At 41.4% G+C, this 23,674-nt stretch overlaps 1 protein-coding gene across 1 annotated transcript in view; it reads left to right on the forward strand.

Moving 5' to 3' along the window:
- GLP1R (glucagon like peptide 1 receptor) overlaps positions 1 to 23,674 on the forward strand; it is an 87,388-nt gene that overhangs the window by 59,458 nt on the left and 4,256 nt on the right. Inside the window, exons 6-12 of the mRNA XM_075146805.1 lie at positions 2,902 to 3,055; positions 4,623 to 4,782; positions 13,196 to 13,256; positions 17,432 to 17,501; positions 18,224 to 18,312; positions 21,753 to 21,891; positions 22,788 to 22,829. Coding sequence (XP_075002906.1) covers positions 2,902 to 3,055; positions 4,623 to 4,782; positions 13,196 to 13,256; positions 17,432 to 17,501; positions 18,224 to 18,312; positions 21,753 to 21,891; positions 22,788 to 22,829 — 715 coding nt within the window. The remainder of the gene's footprint in view (positions 1 to 2,901; positions 3,056 to 4,622; positions 4,783 to 13,195; positions 13,257 to 17,431; positions 17,502 to 18,223; positions 18,313 to 21,752; positions 21,892 to 22,787; positions 22,830 to 23,674) is intronic.

Consider the following 23,674-nt stretch of genomic DNA (forward strand, 5'->3'; position numbering starts at 1 on the left):
GGTGTATTGGGTTCATCCACATGTGCACCAACAAATTGCATGGAGGACATCAAAATTAAGAAACTATTGGTTGCACATGCCAATGATACCCTGTGTAGGCTTGTTAAAAAAAAAGAAAAAAAAAACCCCAAACACAAAAGAACAAAACAAACAAACAAACAAACAAACCAAACACAAAACCCCCCAACTTTGGACTCCCAACAGAGTGATCTTTTTTTTTTCCTCTGTAAATGCAAGAGGTGTCTTGATTCCAGCCAGACTTCCCTGCAGTTTTGGGGTGCTGAGCACAGGAGACTGATATTTAGAAAACACAAAGATGTGATCCTGCTCTGTTGCGGGTAGGAAGTCCCTCTGCCATGAAGCCTGCCCCCCGCCAGGTCCCATCATCCCTCTTAGACGCTGATGAGGCTGCCTCCTAAAAAAAAATACCGTTTTCCATCTCCTGGTACCCTTACTTGAAATCAGGTCAGGGACCCCCTTCAGTGCTCTGATCCTTAAGAAACTTTCTTCCCTGACTAAAGCATTAGCATTGCCACTTAATGATTATGTGCTCTGGTGCCAGCACTCTCTGTTAGCAAGGCAGTCCCTCTCCTTTCCTCCCTCCTAAGTGTTTATACCCCTTATGTATTTAAAAAGATCAGTCGTGCCTTTTAGCTTCTAATTTCCAGAACTAAAATGACGCAAGCCTTCTAATGTTGTACCACACCTCTTAGCTTTGTGTTATCCCTCCTCCTTCAAGTGGAGAAGCATAGGCTAGCAATCTCAAAGAAGATTTAAAATGACTACAGAAATGCAGACACATGCTCACCCTCTGTGAATGCCACGTGATAATTGATTTGTACGTGTTGTACCTGTGCAACTTTGGGACTCATCTGACAAAACACCAGATGGTCTTGAAGTCTCCAAATGTCTCCCAGGATAGGTGCTTTCTCCTTGTTTCACCCATCAATGACACTTTTTGAGTAATCTTAGCAGCCCAAATGTAAAGGTCACAGAGCGCAACCATATACTTTTTGAAGGAAGGAAGGAAGGATGCGCATGTTTTTTGGCAGGGAACAAAGAGCAAGTTTGTCACTGAGGACTGGTAGGAGAGAAGGAATTTTGATGCCCTGACTTTTGTGGAGAGATGCTTTAGCATTCTTTCCTTTAACTGTGAAGCAGGGACTGGAGAAGTGTACAGGAGTGTGTGCTTCTGATTTTGAAAATGAGGTTTCAGAGTTGTTAAAGGGGATGAGAGCCGTGTTAAAACTATGCCATCAATGCATTTTGTGCTTTCTGGTCTAAATTGTCTATCTGGAGACAACTTGGGCCTGGATCTCATGAAATACATGAGACCTACCCCTATGTGGATTGCAGTTGCTGGATTCTGACTGGAACCTCTGCTTGTGGCCTCTCCCCAGTAGCTGTGCAGCCTCAACAAATGGGGATCGAAATCTAATTCAGTGGCACCAAAATGCTGATGTTCTCCACTTTTGTAATAGGAAAGCCTTTTTAAGTTCTCAGACTACAGAATAACCTTTATATTTGTTTTTAATAATGATACAGCAGAAGAAACAATCTATCTCCAGTGTCCAATTTTGCATCCTCTGAAAGAAATGGAAGAAAAGTCTCTAATTTCAGTGATGGAAGCTGAATTAGGCCCATAACTTCATGACTGAAACAATTTGAATAACTTGTATTGCCTGTAGCAGAAATACTCAGTAACTACTTGCAACCTATTTTCTTCAATTGGCTAATTTACATAATTTTTTCAATCAGATTTAAATGTGTAGCAGTTCTGAAGGGTAGCAACAAATAAATTTTGAGTTAAAGAAAAATAAATATTAATCATAGGTAAGTTTTGAAATAAGCTGTGACTTAAAAATGATGCAAGGAATTCTAGTTGATCTATGGAAAAAAAAAGTTTTCCTTCCTCTTCAGTGTAAAACCGATAACTTTCAGACCAAGTCTATTTTTCTGCTTAAATTTATAGAGCAGTAAAAATAGACATTTAAAGCATAAGTTCACTGAAACTCTTGCTGGAACGATTGCTGTTTATCATATGTTACCTGTATCTTCTAGCATCAAAGAAGAATCATACCCAGTGTAATTTCCTTTGAAGCAAAGCGTGTACCCTTGCAGTGCTGGAAGAAAAATGTTTGTGGATAAGGCTGGTGAAACATTGGCAGCGCTCTGCAGTTGGATGCCATTTACATGACTGCAGTTTCTTTTGCTATCCCTTAACGTGTTCTTTTTTGACAAGTAGCAATTTTACTGTCTTTGCGTCTGGCTGCTGAAATTCAAGAGGATTTTTTTCTTTGTTTTTTTGTTTTCAATTCTGAATGCAGAGGTGAAAATTCTGTTCCTTTTAGTTCTACAGAAAGTATTTACAATTCCCCCAGGAGGCAATCTGAATACAGATTTTTCTCTTGTTGTCAAAGCGGTAATTTACAGGTGGATGTTTTTTCATTGTGGGTTTGAGCACAGCCAGAAGCTGTACTGCACACCAGTTCCTGAGCCTTGCCAAGGTAAACCTGTGCAGTGACATTGGGGTCAAGTCAAAGAGATTAGATTCAGCATGATGTGAAACTTGACTTTTTTAGTCCTTTCAGATATGTCTTCTGAAAATGACTTTATTTTTACACTTTTTAAACTTTTGATTTTTTTTTTCCTTACACACTGATCTCCTTCCTTCCCCCAAACATTCACACTTAGCGCTGAAGTTTTGAATGTCTTTTCCTTGATAGTGATTTCTTCCCAAAGACAGTTTGAAATCCCTACAGCCATTCTCAAGTTACGGGATTTCCTCTGGTACCTCCTGATTTTCAACAGGGCTCATCATTGTTCCCTCCCTCACTCCTATGTGCGATGTTGCAGCTTTTACATAGATAGTGGATCATGACTGGTTCTTCCTTTTTACAGACATCTGCATTGCACGAGGAATTATATTCACCTGAATCTCTTCACCTCTTTTATCCTCCGGGCTATATCTGTCTTCATTAAGGACTCAGTGGTGAAGTGGATGTACAGCACAGCCACACAAGAGCACCAGTGGGAAGGACTTATCTCCTTCCAGGTAGGGGAAGATGCTGTGGTGGTTCTCAGGGTATCGGAGTCATCACGGTGGTGTGTCTGCATGACAGCAGGTAATTTCATTTTGTACAACGAGGGTTGTACAAAATGCTGCTCTTCAGTCCACTGAAGAGTTTCTCTGAAACTTGCAGTGCAATGTATGCGGTTGTAGTTGTGCCACCTCGGGCTCGGTACAGGCAAGTCGTTGATGCCGTGGCATGTTTCTCTGCCTGTGGGAAGTTTGCCTCTACTAGAGCAAGGAAACATGAAGAGGTGGGTTTTTGATATATGTATACAAATGCCCATCTCTTCTTCCCATGCTGCAGGTTCATTTCTTCTAGCCGTGACAAGGGGGCATTCATTTCCCTAAGCCAGCACCTTTTGTGATAGCACTGTCCATCTTGTATAATGACCAAATTAGTTGGTCATTCTTGGAGATCTTTATAATCTGTTAATGACGGAAAAAAGGGAAGCATCTGATTAAAATGCAAATTTGAAAGCATTTAGAAAAGCTTTGGAGGAACAGGCTAATTAAATACTTCTAATCGAAGGGAGAGGATATACAGCTCTTCTGTGAATATGATGAAAGCATGCCTTTCCCCCTTCAGATTTGGAATACAAAATGTACTTGAATCTTCAAAGAAAGGGATTTTCATTATTTGTATAGCTCTTGTGGTTCTAGAACACGGGTACAGTGTTTGCTGCTGCAATACAGGGTTGGGGTCGTAAAGGGTATGTCTTCTGATGCATACATACTTCGTACCCATCCTTTTCTGACAGTCTGCCTAAGGCTTAAGCGCTAATAGCACATAGTGAATCTCATGTGATGGTTGATTTCTTCTCATGTGCAATGTATCAATTGGCAGAAAATAACATTGTAATACATATCTTAAATGGTTTGGAAATGTTCACATTGGATTGTCAATCATTCCCTCCTTTCAGAAAAACCTAGGCTTTATGCTTTCACACTTGGTTTATCCAATAGTGGTTTCATCAGATCTGATGGATATATTAATTAGGTAATCAGGTTTCATACTTATCTAAAGCCTTGCTGACCACCTCTCTGTAATTTACCAGCTAAGAGAGATTTTGCACTTAAATGTGATGCACTGAGCAATAGTGCTGTTCTATCAAAAATCTTTTGCTTTGGAAAATAGTCAACATTATGGCATCCCCTATTTGCTCTTTAATAGAGAAATTCTTAGCTGCAGAATAGAATATCTGGGGACTTGAAAAGATTCACTGCAGTTGTTACAGTACCTTTCACTTGCTCTTCTTTTCATCTTTGTGTTGTGCTTTTCAAACTATAATCCACTGGTTATTGATGGAAAATGCAGAACATGTAATTTTTAATTTTTTTTTAAAGGTGGAATGTTGTTGAAAGCATCTATCTGCTGTGTATAGCACCTATTACTGGCTTCTGTCCTTTCAGTGCTCAAATGTGATTAGTTTAGCAAGCATTGTTTTGAGGAGGAAGTAAGAGTAGGAGAGAGAACTAGTCTTTTGGGTTAGCATCCTTTTTTTCTCAGCCTCTATTGCATTCATTTGGGCTGTGCTTTCTTCTGTCACAGGAATCACTCAGCTGCCGCTTGGTCTTTGTGATGATGCAGTATTGTGTGGCTGCAAACTACTACTGGTTGCTGGTGGAAGGCATGTACCTGTACACGCTGCTGGTACTTTCAGTCTTTTCTGAGCAGAGAATTTTTCGGCTTTATCTCTGCATTGGCTGGGGTAAGTTGATCTTTCCATACGTCCACCTGTGGCTGCGTGCACTGGCGGATGGTATAATAGGAAAAAACACTGTGTGTCTGTCGTAGCGCTGCCCAGTTCAAGTCCTGCACTCTCCATTCCCTTTTTGTTCCCTTACCTTATTTGAGCTGGAGGGTGCTGGGCCAGCACAGTTCCTGGATGCTTGCAGCATAGAGGCTGTGGGTTCATAACAGAGGGGCTGTGCGGCACCGCAGAAACTCCCTAAACCAGTGGCAGGCACATGGTACTTCTCCTGCAAGACATCAGCTTCCCAATGCAGAAGATGTGTGAGTGATTCCAGGTGAGTGTGGACTTTCCTGGACTGCCCTGCTTCATCTCCTGAAAGTTTCCCGTTGCGTTCAAAGATGTGTTAACTACTTGTGGTGCAACATAGCAATGATAACTTGTATCTGGTCAAGGATGACACTAGAGAAATGGTGGCAGCATGAGCTAGGGGGATGCAAAGGGGCTGATGAACAAGGGGCTGCTAGCAGGGAGTTGTCAGGTTGGTTATGTGGGCAGAGCAGGTCAAATGATTGACGGGCAAAAGAGTGGTCAAGGTGCACATGCCATGGGCAAGTGTGTGCTTGGGATTAAAGACTGTGATGCCTTGAAATCAGTTGGTTGAGCCAGAGTCGCCTTCTGTAGAAATGCTGAAGCTTTGATTCTTTCACTGTCCACTTAGCCTGAAAGTATATTACTGTTCAGGATTAACCCTATTTTTGGAATGATCCCTTGTGTGCTTTTATTGTGTTCTCTCCCTCTTCTCCCGACTCCCCTTTTGGTGGAAATCAGGTGACTTTTGGAAAGCTGAAAGTAAATCCAAGTAAATACTGCAAGTGCTTTCACAGATACTAGTTTGAACATTTAAATTGCTTTGACTGTCCTCTCTATGGATTTGCCAACTGTGAATATTCTAGCAAATTAGTTCACTGGTAAAATGCATATAAATGGCTTACTGTGAATTACCCAATTCTACTGAACAGCAATATATGAGCAGCAAAGGCTTTCTGGCACACTGATGGGAATAAATAAATGCAAGTAATAGCAGTTTCCTGCTGGAGAGTTTTAGTTATAAAGTTCTGTATCTTCCATTATTGTTTTATATAGGACATGCAGCAAAAGCAACGGCATCTTGTATAACATTTGAACTATGTATGTTTTAATCACATTTTATGAATAGCCATACCCTCAATTAAAAAAAAAAAAGAAAGGATTGGGGAGCTATCCTGAAGCACTGACTAAGGTCATGAGAGGACATGGAAAAGAAATTAGAGCAAAATTATATCTAGCCAAATTCTAAGGTATAGTGTTGTTTTATAAGTAAGGGATAGGATGGTTTTGATCTGAATCACTTCTAGGCAGAGTTTGTCTCTTGCAAAAGCAGAAGGCAGAAACAGAAGACACTGTTTTGTTTTTGTTCTTCCTTTACAATGGAGGATTTGCTACTGTATATTGAATTTCTGGATGAGTTTGTGGAAATGAGTGGCAATGCCAGAACTTGGCACTGGATATATGGGTTTCATCCAGGCTTCCTAGAAAAGCTCTGCCTGTGCCATTCAATCCTCATCTGTACAGTTTCTTGCTATTCCAGCCATGGCTGCATGTGCAAACCTTGCCAATGATTCTCCATCTTCAGATGCAGAAGCATCTGCTATTTCAGTGCTCCCAGATTAGTTATACCAGATAACAGTTTCATCTCTAACAAGTGGAAAGAGATGAAGATTTTTTCCACTCTTCCTTGCTTCTTCACTGGTGATTCCATTTTTTGGGTGCTCAGGTCCCTCACCAGGTACCTTTCTGCTGTATGCAATGCTCAGAAGATTTTTTTTTTTTTTTTAGCAGCATGATAGCCTCAGCATAATGCCGAGGTTTCAGAGAGCCAGTAGGTTCCTGTTTGAGCTGAGAGGGTCCTGCTCTTTGAAATAGTTTATCAACTGTAAAAATAAAGCTGTATCAAAAAATAAATATCTATTTGATTGTCAGAGCTGATTGGATACCCTGACCCTTTGTTCTGTTAATGAATTGTCCTCTTACAGGATAATTTCTTAACTTGTTCATTACTCATCATTTGATGAATATTTATCTTTTAAAATTTCGTATATGTATTGTTCACAAACTTAGTGGGTACTAGTCATTTCATGTTGTTATTTCTTCTTATTATAACTGAACTTTGTGATTGCTCACAGGCCATATGGTATTGTTTTTGCTGTCTGAATAGCTTCCGCAATCTCCTGTGTGATCACATATGTTTGCGCTTGTACTTCTCTCAAATGTACATATGAATAAAACTCTGTATTCTCCTCAAGGTTTCTGTCCACCTGAGTGTTTGCACATACTCTCGGTCATGATGTTTGCCCTGTTGTACTTCTTTCGAGGAACAACAGGTCTCAGAACAAATTATTTTCTCAGGTAATCCCAAGCAAAACTGTAAAATAAGGGCCAGCTTTCAAATTGGTAGAAATGTCCCAATACCTATTTCTCTCCAAGCTTTTAAACTGCTATATTAAATAGTGCTATATTTTGTTACAACAGGGGAAAAAGTCCACGTAATTGTGTAAATAAAAAAAAAGTACTTCTCCCATTTTATGGTCAACATGATCATTTCATCTCAATTCAAAACATGGAAAGGGTAAACCTGCTTTTCAAATAGAAACATGTAAAAGATACTGTACCTAGTCTGTGTTTTCCTAGGAACAGTTAGCAGACAGCGAGGAGTGTGAAGAAAAATTAATAAATATTTCCCAAATATATTTTTGCTATATGACAATTTCAGGTCAATTCTTAATGTTATTAGGCGGTAGTCCATTTAGTATCAGTTCAAATGAGTAATTATTCTTTGCTGTTGAAGTGTTTTATAAGGGGAAAAATCTGTTTATCTCATGTTATTATACTTTGCAAAAGCTAGAAAAGTTATAAAATCTTGATAGACCTAAGGAAACTAATGGAGTTTTACAAATTGGGAGTCATTTATATCAACATCATGTATATTGATAGGATTCTATAAATCTTCCTGATTACTTGTAAGGTAACTGTATTCCTGTAATGGCCACTGCCTTGCCAGGATTTCACGCCATACTAAGCTTTGAGATGGTAGTGTTAAGTTTTTCCCATTTCATTTAATGTGGAAAATGTCTTGCTTATGTCTTCTTTTTCTTTGTAAAAGCAGACTTTCATACATTTGTGTCAACGCTGAGTTCCACATATCTTACTGCAAAAACAATGGCTTATGCCATATTCAAAGCTGATGGAGAAAATAAAAAGCAGAAACACTAACAGCGTCAACAAACAAAATTCTTAATAGGCTAATGGCAGAGCAGGTAGACGAGTTGCTCCCTTCAGTCTGGAGGTCAGCACAACAGCAGCTAAACAGGATGTTGACTCAGAGAGGCATTATCTCTTGCAGAAACAAAACCTGTTGCTATACATTGCTGGTACCTGGTGTTCCTTCCTCTGGCGCAGGAGAAACCCTTGCCCACGGAGCTCACCTAGAGAGAAAAAACATTTGCAGAAGAAGGGGAAAAGAAAACAATGTAACTAATGAGATCAAGATGATTACTTTTTTGGTTGGTTTGTTTTTCGGGATGTGCAGACTGCACTTAATCAGGGTGCCCAGGACACCAACTCAGTGTTCATCGTGTCCGAGCCCAGGTGCAGAGTCGCTGAGCTTGGCGCTGACTTCAAGCAGCTGTGTCAGTGCTGTACACTCCGGAGAAGAGCAGTTCATACTGTAACGCTGCTGTATGCATCTTCCAGCAGCTTTTAGTGGAAAAAGGACCTGTTCGCATTCAGAAGCAGGGAGGAGGGAGGAATGGGGAAACAACAGCAAGGTCGCACAGTGACTGCGTGCGACATCCAGGCGGGAAGAATGACAGGAGACAATTTTCAGCACTGAAGGCTAAGAAGAAAATGTTAATAACAAGCTAAGCATTCTCTGAGCTTCTGTGGCAATTTTACACCCAGCTGCACTTGCAGCAGGGAAACTGCCATAAAAAATAAATATTCCCCTTCCTTCCAAGCCTTGGCAATCCAAACTTGCTCTAAGGAAGAATACTTTGAGGGAATGAAGCTATTAAAGGCAGGAAGCCTGGCTAGGGTGTCAAAATCTACATCTTGATTGCAAGGAAGATCTGACTGGAACAGAGCCAGTAAGAAACCTTCCTTCTGAAGCCCAGTATGAACTCAGTGTAGCAACAGGATGCATTCGTTGCACTCACCACTTCTTGTCTGTTTTCAAATGAAAGCTGTGTTTCAGATAAGGATGTGAAAATGGGTTTTGTGTCCAGACTGATCTTGGTAGGAAATGCATCTGTCAGGAGTTCCTCTTAATTGTCTTCACTCTTTGTCTTCTGGATTACACTCTTTAATGCTTTTCCTTTTTTAGAAAGAAAAACATTTTGTCTTTTCTTCTCACATCTTCAATGCTCTTACTCTTTCTACATCTAGTCATATTTATTTATCACTTCTTTCAGTTCCTCATCACATACTTCTTGCATTCGTATGTCAAGCAGTTGATCAAGTCAGACCATCCTGGATGGTTTCTGAAAGAGAAAGATTGGAGTTCTTCTGACAGTAGTAGTGTCCTTCTGGTTTGTGTGTCTTATTGTCTCGGAGGTTGAACTTCTCACCACGTGGAAACCAGTGATATCAGGTTACATCTGAAATATGAGCTTATACACAAACTCATCAGTCCTAAAATGCTGTTTTCAGAATATGTCCTTATTTAAGGGTCTCGGCAGGATCGCAGTGCTCTGGTCCTACAGAGACAAATTTACTTCAGGAAGAATCTCTAATCAGCACGTGAGGATGAGGGGAGCCTTTCTTGCTCCTCATACATCTTTCTCCCCTGAAAGTGCCTTTATGTGCAGTGCAAAGCTAGAAATATCATGTGTCTGTAGAATGAAAACTTGTTTGCACATCGAGATAAGGGACAGAAGGAAAGGCGGTATGGAATAGCACCACCTGGTGACACCTTTCATGGTAACTGCTACTTAGTGGACTCCAGAACAAGCCTGAGCTTTTCTATTCTGTTACCAAAATATCTCGGACAAATTCAATGGAGAGACTGATTTCTACATGCTGTTACCAGGACATGGTAGCTTCCATTAGCAGCTCCACAAATTGCTCTCCTCTCTGCTCATTAGGAACAGTGGAGCATTGTGAAAACGTCAACCAAACAGTGGTTGCTGTGCAGAATTCCTCACAGCTTTCTTCTCTCACCTACCCCATCCTATTATCATTCTGGATAATGCCTGGTTTTCCCACTTCTTTTTTTTTTTTCTTACTATGCAGACACCTGGTCAGGTGTAGAATATATAAGCTAGAGTGAAAATAAGTAGGTTGTGCTGCTTATTTATGCAGTGGGGTGTTAAGATGTTGATTTGGCAGTTCCATTACTACTTCATCATCTATAATATATATTATTATCACAGCCTATAATTCAGATGCCCTGTCATTTGAAGTTGGACTTTATTAGCTGAGCTGTCGGCATGCTTATTTCCTAGTATACTTGACAGATTTCATAATCACCATGTAGTGTTCAAAGATTTTTGTTTAGTTATCAGCCTGCAAGAATTAACATGGCAGAGGCTATTATGAGCAGGCTGTTGCAGTGTCTGGCATCTTCAGCAGTGATGCAGTACAGACAAAAGTAGACGTTACCATTTCCAGAATTCAGAGACCTTTCTGTGGTCTGTTAATCTGGGAAAAGATCAATCTTGAAGCTTTCAGTATGACACGAAGCAAAACCAGAAGGAGTTCAGCCTATATCTTAAATAAGTGCATCCTATAAATGGGTGCAGTTTTTTCTCAGATACCTGATATTCTTTGAATAGCAGCAGCAAGAGAAAGAGGTGTAGGACTGAAACTCAAATGCACTAAAAAAGCTGCATGTTGGGAGCCCAGGACTGGAATACAACGCTGATTCTGTTAATGAATGATAGTCATTTGTAGAGTTTATTCAAGGAGCTGTATACAGTTTGCTTCCACTGCCCGCTCAAGCCAGCCAAATTTCTTTTGACTGAGTGAAGTAACCAGAATAATATTTGCATTTGTGCCAGTTAATGCATGTTAATTAGGTATCAAGATTGTAAATCTATGGAGAGCCTCAGTGAGCCTTGCAAACTACAATTATTGCAGAGATGCTGCAGACTTGCTCTTTTGCAGTTGTGAATGACTTCTACAGGCTTGAGGTGGATTAGGGAATGTTGTTGGGGCAATCTCCTCTTCAGATCTTGACTAGGGCTTTGGAAAGCTGGATGCATTCCCATCTGCTGAGAGTGTGTCCCAGACAGTTTTCAGAGCCACCCATTTCTTAGGACAAGACTTTCTGAATTTGGTAGATGTCAGATGGTATCCAGGTGGAATTTGCACTGCTGTTCAAAGCTTACATGTCTATATTGCACTGTTAAGTCTTGGTGTCTCAGATTAAAATGTGTATTGCTAGCATGGAAAATAATGTGACTGATGGTGTTGCAACACCAAGGCACCAGGGGCCTGCATCACAAGTGGGAATGGGCAGAGGATGTTGAACAAGTCACCTTGTACATGCTGCCTATTAATTTTTGCCTAGCAGGATGCTGATGCAGTTCAATAATACCAATCTCTCTCTAGCTAGGCTCTTCTGAAATACAATATTAATAACAGATTCTCAATTCAAATGTCAGGTAATGGAGAGATTTCTGATGTATCCAGAAAATGGAGATACCCACAAATCATTATTGTTGTCACTCGATATATCAGTTCCTTCCACTGACATACAGCCTTTGTGCTCTCAGTGTTCATGTCTTATCCTGTAAGTTTCATATTAAGATATCTTAATTCTCAGCAAAGTCAAGAAAGGAATAATTCAAACTATAATTAGTTTCTGTGAGTCAAAGGCTCATTTGTGTTTGGAAGTGATTTGCAATGAGCCTGTCCTTAATCTCTTAAGCCACTATCAAGGCAGCATGGAGTTCTCAGTAACTTTGCTCCCATATTGTGTACTCTCAGTATCAAGTACATCCATGGAACATGTTCAACCACTTGCCCCAATAATCTCTACTCAATTCACTATCTTTGCTATTATTCTGATTATTGGTATTTTTTGCTTGCTGCTGTTTATTCTCTCTTTTTTTTTTTTTTAACAGATTAAGGAGAATAATTGGTCTTTTGTCTCTGTAATATTTAGCTGTTCTGATAGTAGAGAAAGAATACAGTACAACAAGAGAGAAGGTTTTTACTGATATTACCCAGTACAGGTACTGCTTGTAGATTTTCAGGCTGCAAGAGATCACCGATTTCCCTCTGGCTTCTTCTGTCAGGAACTGTGTATTTGCCCTGTGCAGTGCTTACTGCTGCACACTGATGTTCTTGTGGTCCCTTACCATATTGGTTCTTAAGAATGCAATAATAAAGCACATTAAATGTTGCTCTTCCTATACCACATACAGCATCGGACATTGTCCAAAGAGGTTCACAGAGGAATTAGACCGTCTTGATCTTAGGCAGAAATTCTTCATCCTGCTTGTTGAGTCTCAACCCGCTCTCCTTCCTCGTGGGCTTTTCTGGCATTCCCTGTACTGAGTATTGGTTGGTAGATGCACTTTAAAATTATTTTTCAAGACCTAGGCATTTCATAAATGAAAGAAATTAATTTGAGAGCCTTTGACATTGTAAAGCAAGTAATGACTGCCAGGTTATTTGGCTTTTCTCTCTTCCCTTTACACCCCAGATAAACTGACCAACCGTAGCACATGCACTGTCGGGTAAGTGTAGGACCAAGCCTCTTCTCAAGACCAGATGCATCTGCTGCCTTTGCTGCAGCCACTCCAGTCCATGCCAGTACCGCAGCCCAAGCTTGGGACTTCTCTGTGGGGGAGGCCTGAGCACTCTTGCTACGTGTCGTGTGCCCAGACTCCCCTTTGCCACTGGGGATATGCAGGGCTCCAGCCCCGACGCCGATAGGCAGCCTGAGCTTGGTGCTGCCTGAATACAGTGTAGCTGACCCACAGGCAGAAATGTGGATGCAAAGGTTCGGGTCAGAGCGCCCTGCACTCCTCTCTAGCGTGAGTATAGAGCCTAGCAGAGCTTCCAGAAATTTCGTTCCCTTGGCTCCTCTGTGAAACTTTCCACGGAAAAGCTGGTATATGCCGAGTATGGGGGTGATGGTCTGTTGTTGCTCATTTTTCATGCCTGTTAGGAGCTAAGTGGGGACCCAGGCAAGATGAGTTACGTGTATTAGTTACTTGCAGGTTAGACAACTCTTCCCACCATTGACAGCCATCTGCGCTGGGTGGGAGCTGCAATCCTGCCACCAGTTAATTATGTTGCTCATCATTATGTGGGGGGTTTGTCCTTCTCTCTGCTTTTCCCTGTCTCTTAATGTCAGTGTCAACCTTGTCTCCTCTCTTCCCAGGTGTGCCAATGCTGTTTGTTATCCTCTGGGGAACTGTCAAGTACCTTTATGAAGATGAGGGGTTGGTTTAGTTCTGATTTTTCTAGCTATCTCATTTGTGCTGTATGTGTGCACCGGCAGGTCATTGTTTGCTTTCTGTTCGGTGTGGTTTGCTTTGGCAATGTGCTGAAACCTCGCATAATTGCTTCTGTTTTGTCTGAAGGTCTTGCATAACATTTCAGAAAGGAGCATATGTTTCTTTCTGATCAGAATTTTCTGCATGTCTGAATGAATCTATCCTTTTGCAGGTCAAGGAAAGGTATGTTTTGTTTTTCTGTAGTTACAGTATCAACAGGAGAAGTCATCATACCCAACCAAGACCACTCCTGATGCTGTGCCTTTGGCAGTAGCCTTTACAGTTACGCTTCAGAGGAAGGCAAAAACCTTCCACAGGATTCTGCCTGTGATTTGTAGTGGTTAGCTTATGCCTAGCAGCAGAGATGTGATTGCCTGTTCTTGTTTAAGCTTCCATTATGTAGATCTTCTTAAAATAAAGGCACATTCTCTGTCTGCTTACGTTAGTCTTGCTGAAGTCAACTATAACCACACACAAGACTGCTGCAAAAAACAAAATATTTTTTGTCTGCTTTTACCATAGTGGCTGTTCTGAAAAATTGCCTTTATATATGCTTTATGTACCAAATAGCATTGTAGTTTGTTGTTTTTTTTAAAAAAAAAAAACCAAAAGGGAGGAAAGTGGCTTCCTCTTCTTAGTGACAGTGTCTGCCTGGAAATATTTGGGTAGGTTTCTTTGTGATGAAGTAAATAACTATTTCTTTTTTATTCTAAATGTACTATTTATTGGGTCTTCCTCTTACTTAGTTTCCAAACAACCCAGCCAGCACTTTTGTAGAGGGTCCTTTTTCCTCCCTCCCCCCCCCCCCGACACAATTGTTGCTGCAGAGATGCTGCAATGTGAAAATTCAGTGTAGTCAGAGCCATCTCCAGACTTTTTTCTGGTGTTCGTGAGTATTGAGAACCGGCTTTTTTTTTAGTGTCTTTCACAGTACTGAAAGAGTTCAGTCAAAGATGCCTTTTCTGGCTTAAGCAATGCTAGGATTTTCTGACTTTCCTTTTCAAGGTTGACTTGATAATATCCTGTAGCAAGATTGTGGCCGTACTGATGTATTGCAAGTTTTGTTGAAATTATCAGAATAGGTATAAGAGAACATGCGGCCTCTGAACAGGCGACGTTCCATGGGAATATCTTCCCATTGATGTAGAAAATGTATTCAAAGTGTCATGCTGAGCCTCCTACATTATGCAGCGCTCAGAGCTGATTTATGTTTTCTATTAAGGAAAACTGTCACTCACTACCTTCAGCGGAGCTTAAAAGGGGCAATTTTGCACCTTATTGAATTTTCTAAATCTTGTATAAATATTTGTAAAATACAGCAATAAATAACCACGTACAGCAGCTTCTCTGAAAGGCAAGATTTCTGTGCCTTGGGCGGGCATTTGATGGAGCAGCCAGGGATATCTTTCATGCTGTTTGCCATAAGGCTGTCACCAGGGATGTGCAGCAGGCTGTAAATTTCATTTGTGACTTAACTGCTTCCCTGGCTATGAGGAATAACTGGAAGTAAATGTGGTCGGGGCTGGGAATTTGAGGCAGTCCTGTGAACGTAGCCATTTGAATGAAGGACTGAAGCCTGCAAAACTTACTTGCAGGCTGGCTCCTTCTTTCCTTATATGTGCAAGCGTAAACTCCTTTAGAAAGCAGTTGCTGTTTTAAAAAGTGAGCTATTGAAAAAGACTTTGTCCAGATTACAAATGAAATTAAAGGCAAGCTGTACTTCTTAATTATTAGACTGTGCCTAAAGAGCTGATACTTACACATCTTTGTTTTTGTCTGCAATTAATTATGGGAGCAAGACAGCCAGCCTACAATCTTTTTTAAAAAAGGAGCCATTCAGCTGTACCTCTTTAAGGTAAAAATTCAGTGTTTTCATTTTTAGAAAAAGAATACCAGATTGGTAAGCAAAGGCAGAAACTTCCCAGTAGCATTTGTTTCACTGGACCAATTCTCCATTCACGGCTCTGAGGCAATTAGTTGCCAAGCATCTTCTGAGTGGTGCTGAGCAACCTGCAGGGATAGATCCCAAACACAATAGATGTTGGTGTATTTATCAGTGTGGCAATCCCAGAAAGCACGAATGGACAAGAAATCATGTACAGATCTATCAATTTTATTTTCTGGACACTTTAATAGCTGTGACACTTTAATTGGGCTCTAGTGGCATTTTTATTGCACATATTTATATAAATTTAAAAGTAGCTAAAACTGCTCTGTGCCACAGGAAGCAAATTAATACACACAGAAATGTAGCAGAGTTAATGTAAAGAATCATTTCTCAGCCTCTGTCATTATCAGGAAATTTTAAAATTGCCTCTGCTTCCACTGCAGCTAGTCAGAAAATTAGGACTCCGCTTCCAGCCATGCCTATTATCCCACTGGTCTTGAGGCATTCAAATAAAATTAATTTTAAAGGCTCCATGAAGCTGGCTCCTAGTCACGCGTCCCAATTAGGACGTTCTTCTGTTACTCAGATTCCAGCTCAGGTACGCTGACTGCACACAATATGTACACCTTTTTTCTCCAGCATCTAAAATACAATTGAATTGGAGGTTGTGGAGCTGCTGGTTGCAATAATATGCTTGTTATATGCATTAAACTGAAATTGAAAGGAAAAGAAATCCTGAGCCCTTCTCAGGCTTGCAGTACCTGCAAGGGAATATGGAATTGCCCCAGCTGAGCTGCTTCACTTTCCTCTCTAGTATGTGAGCGCACGTGGGTGTGGTGTTGTAGCATGGATCCCTACCGCGTGCTGCACGGTTTGCTAGTTTCTCTCAAGTTGACTGTCCCATTACAAGGTTGGGGAGGGTTTACTCTCCACCAACATCACCCAAGCTGAAGTTTCATAGGCCTGTTAAGAAACCCTAGGGAAAATTGAGCATATATATGTTTTAGATGAGATTTGGAAATGAAGAGAAACTTGTTTTGTGAAGGAACCTATGTTTTCTGTAGTGCTGTTTCATAGTTTATGTTTCACAGCCTGTGTAGCTCAGAAACTTGCTGGCTTTACTGTTGACTGTTGCTTTTGAGTAATGCTGAGCAATACGGCAGGAGGCTAACAAAATTATTTCGTAGAAATATTAAGAATGCTGTCGCTGCAGCAACGAGTGAAGTGGCACGTGAACACTGCCCCACACCTGGGCCATTGTGCACACACGTAGCTCACAACACGGTTGGGGGTGGCTGGCTGTGGCCAGGGTGGAACCTAAAAGAACTCAATGTACAAACCCCGCCAGTATAAAGTCCACTTTGAACCAGTGATCCCAAACTGTGGCTTTCAGGCATCACTTTCCTTGTGATTGTTCTCCAATGTTTCTCACGGACACAGGAATTTAAAAAGCTAAAATGAGACTTATGGGGAGAAGGAAGTATTAGATTGCCCGCAGCACGTTACTTACTTGGCAGAGGACTCAGCTGGCCAACAGAAGTTGGGAACTATTGCTTCTTTGATTTTACTTGCTTATAACTTTTAAAACTCCCTTTGAGCCTGAAACCTGTACATATACACTGCAGGAACTGGAGTTTGCTGCCTTAATTGCTTTCTCCTGGTTGAAATTAGTAGGTCCTTTTTGAAAATAAGGACAAATAAAATAGATGACTGATCTAAATATTGATATGAGAAAAGTGATGGTAGGTAATGGGATAAAGAACTATCAAACAGTTAAATAATAAGATGACCTGACATTGAAGACTGAAGAGTAATAAAAAATGATGCAGAAAGAGGAGGATAGGAACCACGCAGGAAAGGTCTGACTCAAACAGATTCCCCCCGCTTCTCCTTTCAGCCGCATGACAAATTTGACCTTGGTTTTAATGGAGTAAATCTTCACAATTAACTGATGATAATTCATAGTAAATTGTGGAGGAGAGCTAGCCATTAGTGGGCAAGAAGGGCCGGTGAGTAGTATCCAGTTGGATTATGATAGCTGCAATAATACAAAGCATTCAGCGTTTCTAAGAAGCAACTGCATCTGTTTCCATGTCAGCATGATGTGCTTTCCTGGTATCTAGTCCTCAGTATTGTTTTCCATCTGCATTGCTGTGACAGAATGAAAAGCAGGAGATTTTAGTAACGTACTGAAACTTTTTCTTCTTGTCTCCTTCTTTTTGCCATCTTCCAGTTGCTGGACCAGAAACTATAACATGAATTACTGGTTGATCATCAGACTGCCCATTCTTATTGCCATTGGGGTGAGTATGGGGCACGTGCAGCGAGCTGGCAGATTTCCTTGAGAACATGGCATGATATAGTACAAAGAGCAGATGTGCACATGGCTGTTGTGCATGTCCAAAGGCTAATAACCTTTGAGGGTATTGACATTTTCATTCAGAAATGTGATTTTATGAAACCAAATTGGTTTCTGTCACTGGAATTCCTGACTAGCATTTTGTTTGTTTAATTTGGCCACACGTCGTAGTGGCAGCACATAATAACAAAACAGCATGCTGCAGCAATCCAGTTAACTCCCCTCTGTGCAGAAAGCTATGGCAGGTAGTACAGGGAGGTAGAAGATAATATTCCAGGTACTAGGCTACAGAAGAGCAACAAATTGTGTGGCATTGTGGAGAAACGCCACGTTCTGCAGCCACAATACTGTGTCAGTCTCAGACTTCCAGACAAGGCAAATGTGACAGCCCACACCTTTACTGTGTCTCGCTCCCCAGAGATGTAGGTAAGCACCCCTGCTTTTTTCAGTGGACTGCCTGCGTTTTCAAAGGTGACTTGTGCATTCACAGAGGATGTATTTAGAGCACAATTCCTTAGCAAGGAGTTGAGTTCCATGGCAAATTCTGCAGCTGCCGAGTAGCAGGATGCACAGGGACCTACACATGCACACACAAACCAGCTTTTTTGAACACTTATGCACATGTGTTTCTTGATGATGATATAAATCCTTCTTTCATTTCTCCAGGTAAATTTCCTGATCTTTATCAGAGTTATATGCATCATCATCTCCAAACTACAGGCTAATTTGATGTGCAAAACTGACATAAAATGCAGGTATGTCATCTGGCACTTTTCGTGCCCGTCAAAATGGAAGTAGACAAGGAGGTACATGAAAGGGGTGGGTTGACAAAGCTGGTTAATGATCACAGAACTTGAGTAATGCACAGGTGTGGTGTCACACAGAAATGTTTCATTTTTATTTTGCAGGCTTCACCCTGTCTGTGTCTGTATTCTTCCTGTTATTTAATCACCTTGCTAACATTCATGGTCACATCCTTCATTTCTGCATCTTGGAGAATATTTTTGTATTACAGTCTGAAAAATAATGTAGAAATAACAAGTTAGCTATTGAATTAACCAGTGTGGAGCTACATGCTGTGGTAGCTGGACTGCTACTGGCGATTGACTTAGCTAGTTTGAAGTTGGGTATTTCAATGCTGCAGCCTTCTAAGCTAGACACAGCATGTATTTTGGTGCATTCTCATCAGAGTATAGAGTTGCCTTGTATGTTATCTACCTTCTTTACCTCACGTGAAATTTTGGAAATCCTAATGTGTGTTTAGAACTCAAAGCAGAGAAAAGCACTTGTTTTAATGAGCTGTAGGCTTTGCTTTCATGCCTACTGTTTTGTTGAATATATGTGACCTTTATTTGCCAGGGTAAAATTTGTGGTGGTGGAAGGGGGGATTTTCCAGTTCTGATGGCTTGAAGCCATTTAAAAGTCTGACTGTAAATTTACCCTGTCAAGGGAGAAAGCCCTTGCCCTCATGACTTCTGCAAGCAGCAGGAAGGTTTGATGCAGATGAGCCATTTCTCAGAGGTGCATGTTCGTTCATTTCTTCATGTTGCATGTTCAAAAATCTGCTGTGTAAACAGAAAGGCTTTATCAGAATGGGATTTACCCAGCAACAGAGCCTTCTTCACTGATGGAGACTATAGTCTTGGTTGTCCATCCGGAAGCTGGTGGTTATAGCCAGAAGCTTTGAGGAAGTCTTTTACCCAAAAGAGTTCAGTTCATTGGTATGCTTCTGATGATAACAAGACCAGTAGTCAGAGATTCCTGTATGAGAATTTCGCCGCCCCTTCTTTTCTGCTCAAAGACACTGGAAAAGATTTTGGGTGGAGGCAAGACAGAACTGCTATGTTGGAATGTGTTATTTTAAACAAGGACCAGTCTAGGTGCCCTAGAAAGTCACTAACTTAGATACTTTTGTGTATAGAAAGGAGAAAAGTGTTTTGCTCTCAGGCCAATCTTTCCTTCCTCTCTCCTGTTGCCCATTCATTTGATGAAGAGAGAGAGCTCACTGTTCGGTTTGGCAGCAAATCCCTTTTCTCCACAGAAGGACTGGAGTTATGGAGAAACTTCTCCCCTTGCTCAGGGAAAGGATTTTCTTCAGGGAGGTCTTAATTACCCAGGAAGCCTTTTCACAGGACTTTGCATGGCTTCCTGTTTAAGGCAGAGTATCCCAAGTATCCCAGAGTATCCAAGTATCCCATCTAGAACAACTAGCTTTCATTAAATAAGTTAGGGGATTGCTGTACACCTACACAACTCCCTTTTTTCACCCAGACGGTGTCTCCAGAGCCAATTCACCGTCAGCCTCCCGCTTCTACCTCTATCTCAGGCAGGTGGTGGTGGAGCAGAGCCTCCATCACCAGACTTGCTGGTAGGCTGCTCATTTGACCAAGCCCCCTATCCCCTAATGCAATGGTCTGCCCAGGTCCACTAGAGATCTGCATTTCTGCTCACCTGTATGTGTAAACTGTTTAATTTCAATAGTTGCTTTGATTCACCATCCCTCGGTCCTTGTGTATCAAAGACATTGGCAGGCCAGTGGATGGGCTGACAGGAGCCTTGCACTTGGTATGTAACAACCCCATGCAGCAGTATGGGATGGGCACTGACTGGGGAGAAAGCAGCTTTACAGAAGACCCAGGGATGCTGGAGGACACAGGTTGAACACGATTCAGCAGTGTGCCCTTGTGACAGCATAGGCTGACTGCCTGCTGGGCTGCACTAGCAAGAACATAGTCAGAAGGTCAAGGGATCCCCTCCATTCAGCACTTGTGAGACTGCTTCTGGTGTCCAGGTTGAGGTTCCCCAGTACAAGAAAGACATTGTGTCCTGTCCCTCCCACCCCATGGGGCTTGTGTCAATTTTGCACAAAGCTAGTTCAGGGGCTGGACCAGGTGACATAGAAGGAGGTGCTGAAAATGCGTTTATTCAGTCTGGAGAACAGAAGACTGAGCAAGGATTTAATTGCAGTCTTCAGCTACCTAATGGTGGTTTTGCAGAAGACAGAGCTGGAGTCTTTTCAGAGGGGCACAGTGAAAGGACAAGGGGCAGAGGTCACAAGTTACAGCAAGAGAAATTCCAATTGCATGTCAGAGGTGAAAAAAAATTCACAGTGAGAGTGGTCTGAAGCTGGAAGAGAAGCCCAGAGGGGCTGTGGAGGACCTTGGAGATATTCAAAACTTGGCTGGACACAGCCCTGAGTAACCTGCTGTGAACTGGAGTTGGACCAAAGACTTCCAGAGGTCCCTTCCAACCTGAATGATTACACGATTCAGAATAGCAGCCAACAGCCCTAGGGCACACAAGATCTAATAAGTACTGACAGCCCTGCTAGCTGAGTGATTTTTGTACCTACTGAATTGTCTAAAGACAGGTTGTTGTGAGACGTTGATAGGTTCTGTGGCCCAGGATAGCCCTATAAACTCCTATGCGAGGCTCAGGCATCTTTCATTATCCTGTTGGGTGGCTAGCATGTACGTCTATCAAAAGAGAGTTAAGGACCATTCTTGTGAATGTTTTCCTGTGGTTGTATCCCTGAGCATTGCTCTCTCACAGGTGAAAAATGTTTTATTTCAGGTTGGTTTGTCTTTTTTTCCTTTGCTAGCTGTGTCTTTGAACTTGCTGTTTAAATCATGGAGTCATCACTCACTTTAAGACACTTCAGCTGCTTTTACAAACTATTCTGCAGTTACTTTTAGTTACAATTTTTTGAAGATTTAACCAAGATCTTTGCCAAGATATTTTTAAAAGATTCCAGTTATTGATAGATTATTTCTTTCAGGCCATCAACAAGGTAGGTTTTGATCATCTTTCCCACTTACAGATGGGGAAAAGGATACATAAGAAGACATCTCAGGTACAAGAAAGCACATGGCCTCCTCCTGAGTTTGGAAGAAGATTTTCCAGGTGAAATACAGCCAGTAGCTGAATACAGAGCTTTGCTCTCAGCAGGAAGTGGTCTGCAGTGGAGTGGCAGGGGCAGTTAAAACATGTTGAAACCTACTCAGGTTATTTTGAGGATTATTTTTTTTTTTCTGCAGCCTCTGGAGAAGGAGCCTGCGACACAAAGTGGTGCAGTGACTTACCAAAGTTGACAGTGTGTCAGAAGCAGAATGCATAAACGCAGACTCCCAGTGATCATTGGGATCAACAATGATCTACTCAGCGGCATTGTTTTTTTCTTTCTTTGTGATCTTAGGCTGGCCAAGTCTACGTTGACTCTGATCCCACTGCTGGGGACCCATGAGGTCATCTTTGCCTTTATTACTGACGAGCATGCCAGAGGGATGCTGCGCTTTGTGAAGCTTTTTACTGAACTCTCCTTTGCTTCTTTCCAGGTAGCACTCACACTGTGCCCATGTGGATATTTTTTAACTGCTGTTTGGGGACCTGCTTTCACTCTCATTCATTGCATGTTCCCTGTTCTTTATATTTCTCAATTTAGCACTGGATATTACAGGATTATGACAGTGGAAGGGAAAGTATGACAATTAATTTTTAATAGCCAACTTAGATCTTAGTGTCACATAGTCTTATTTTCAATGTCTTAAATTTCCCACAATAAACTGGTATTCCTATTCACATATTAATATCTACTTCCTATGGGACACCTCAAGGCAATAATGAAATTGTCCGTGATTTCCTGTAATTGTATATAACAGCATAGCTGAAAGCAGTTTGTGTTTCTCCAGTGTTTTTGATACTCCTTGGAAAATCTGTGCTGCGAGAGGTAGCTGTCTACAGCTGTAACTGCATGTGAGGAGGATGTAGGTTTACATTTTTATTTAGCTGTTGCCTTAGGTAAAGCCATTTCAAAAGAGTCCCGTTGTCTAAGGGAATCATTATTCTTCTAGTTTCCCTGCTCACCCACTCATTCCCTGGTTATCCAGCACAGAGCTGTATTTAAGATCACTGTGAACTGTTCACTTACAAAGTATTTGTAACTTGAAACCAGGTAAGGAAAAAGAAGGGGAAAGGAATCTTTAGAAAAAAATAACAGGTTGAAGAAAACAGTAACTCCGTTTTCCTAAGATTGTGTGCTTTGAGACGTAGTTCAGCCAAACCTCTGAGTTTGGCTCTGCCACCAGAGCTGACAGGGACCACAGATTATCTCCATCTTTCAGTCTTATATGGGACATGCCAGTGTGGAGCCTCTAGCCCTCTCCGAGTTTGTTCGGCAAAGCGAGGGAACTGCTCTGCTCACTGCTCTTCTGGGTTTTTTTTTTTATTTCAGGGGCTGATGGTTGCAATTCTCTACTGTTTCATCAATAATGAGGTAAGAGAGACACTAGTTGTTCCAATTTGCCTTATCAGCATCCACTATAGGAAAAGGAAATTGAAAATGGTCTTGAACTGCTAAATTGTCCTTGTTCAGGACTTTTACTTTTTTTTACAGACCCTCCTCTGTACAGCTACAGAGGATAACTCCTCAGGCAAATGCTGTTGGAGGGAATTCAGGCAGTATAATTTAGGGCCACTATTTGTAGACATGAAATCTTGCAAGTTGTCTTGCTCAGAATTGTATAGTTTGCACTGCTGGAGCTTTTCTTTTATTAAGAATTATAGCTGCTCTTCTTAATCTGTCTCATAGTGCTTCTTATCTGCTTGTTTTGGTGCATGTGGGAGTAGAGCCCGTTTTATTCTGAGAACTCAGCTCAGCTGGTTGGTGAGGTTGGAGAGTCCTCTTGGCTAATGCCCGTACAGTTTGGTTTCGTTTGGTTTCCCTGTGGCCCAGCTACTTGAAGACATCATCGCTCTCTCATTCAAACTGAACTTCATAGAGTGGTGAGCTCTCCCACAGGCTCAGAAGAAATGTAGCCAGGGCTTTGAGTTAATTGATTGCAAGTATTATCTTCTGTGTCTTTTGCTGAATCCCAGCCCTTTTGGGGGAAAGATTATTGTTCTGTTTCAGTATTGCAGGAATCTCTCATGTTACCTTCTAAGTGATTATTATTATTCACTCATTCAGCAGCCAGGTTTGCAAGGGAAGCAAACACTACTAATTTGGCAGTAAACTTATTAAATTTAATGCACATCAATGTGTTTCACGCTCGTGCTAAATCTACTTTCAAACATGACATGGTAATTCAAGCTCACCTATTGAGAGAGAGGCCTCATCAA

This window comes from Calonectris borealis, chromosome 3, assembly GCF_964195595.1.
Source record: "Calonectris borealis chromosome 3, bCalBor7.hap1.2, whole genome shotgun sequence".
Lineage (NCBI taxonomy): Eukaryota > Metazoa > Chordata > Aves > Procellariiformes > Procellariidae > Calonectris > Calonectris borealis.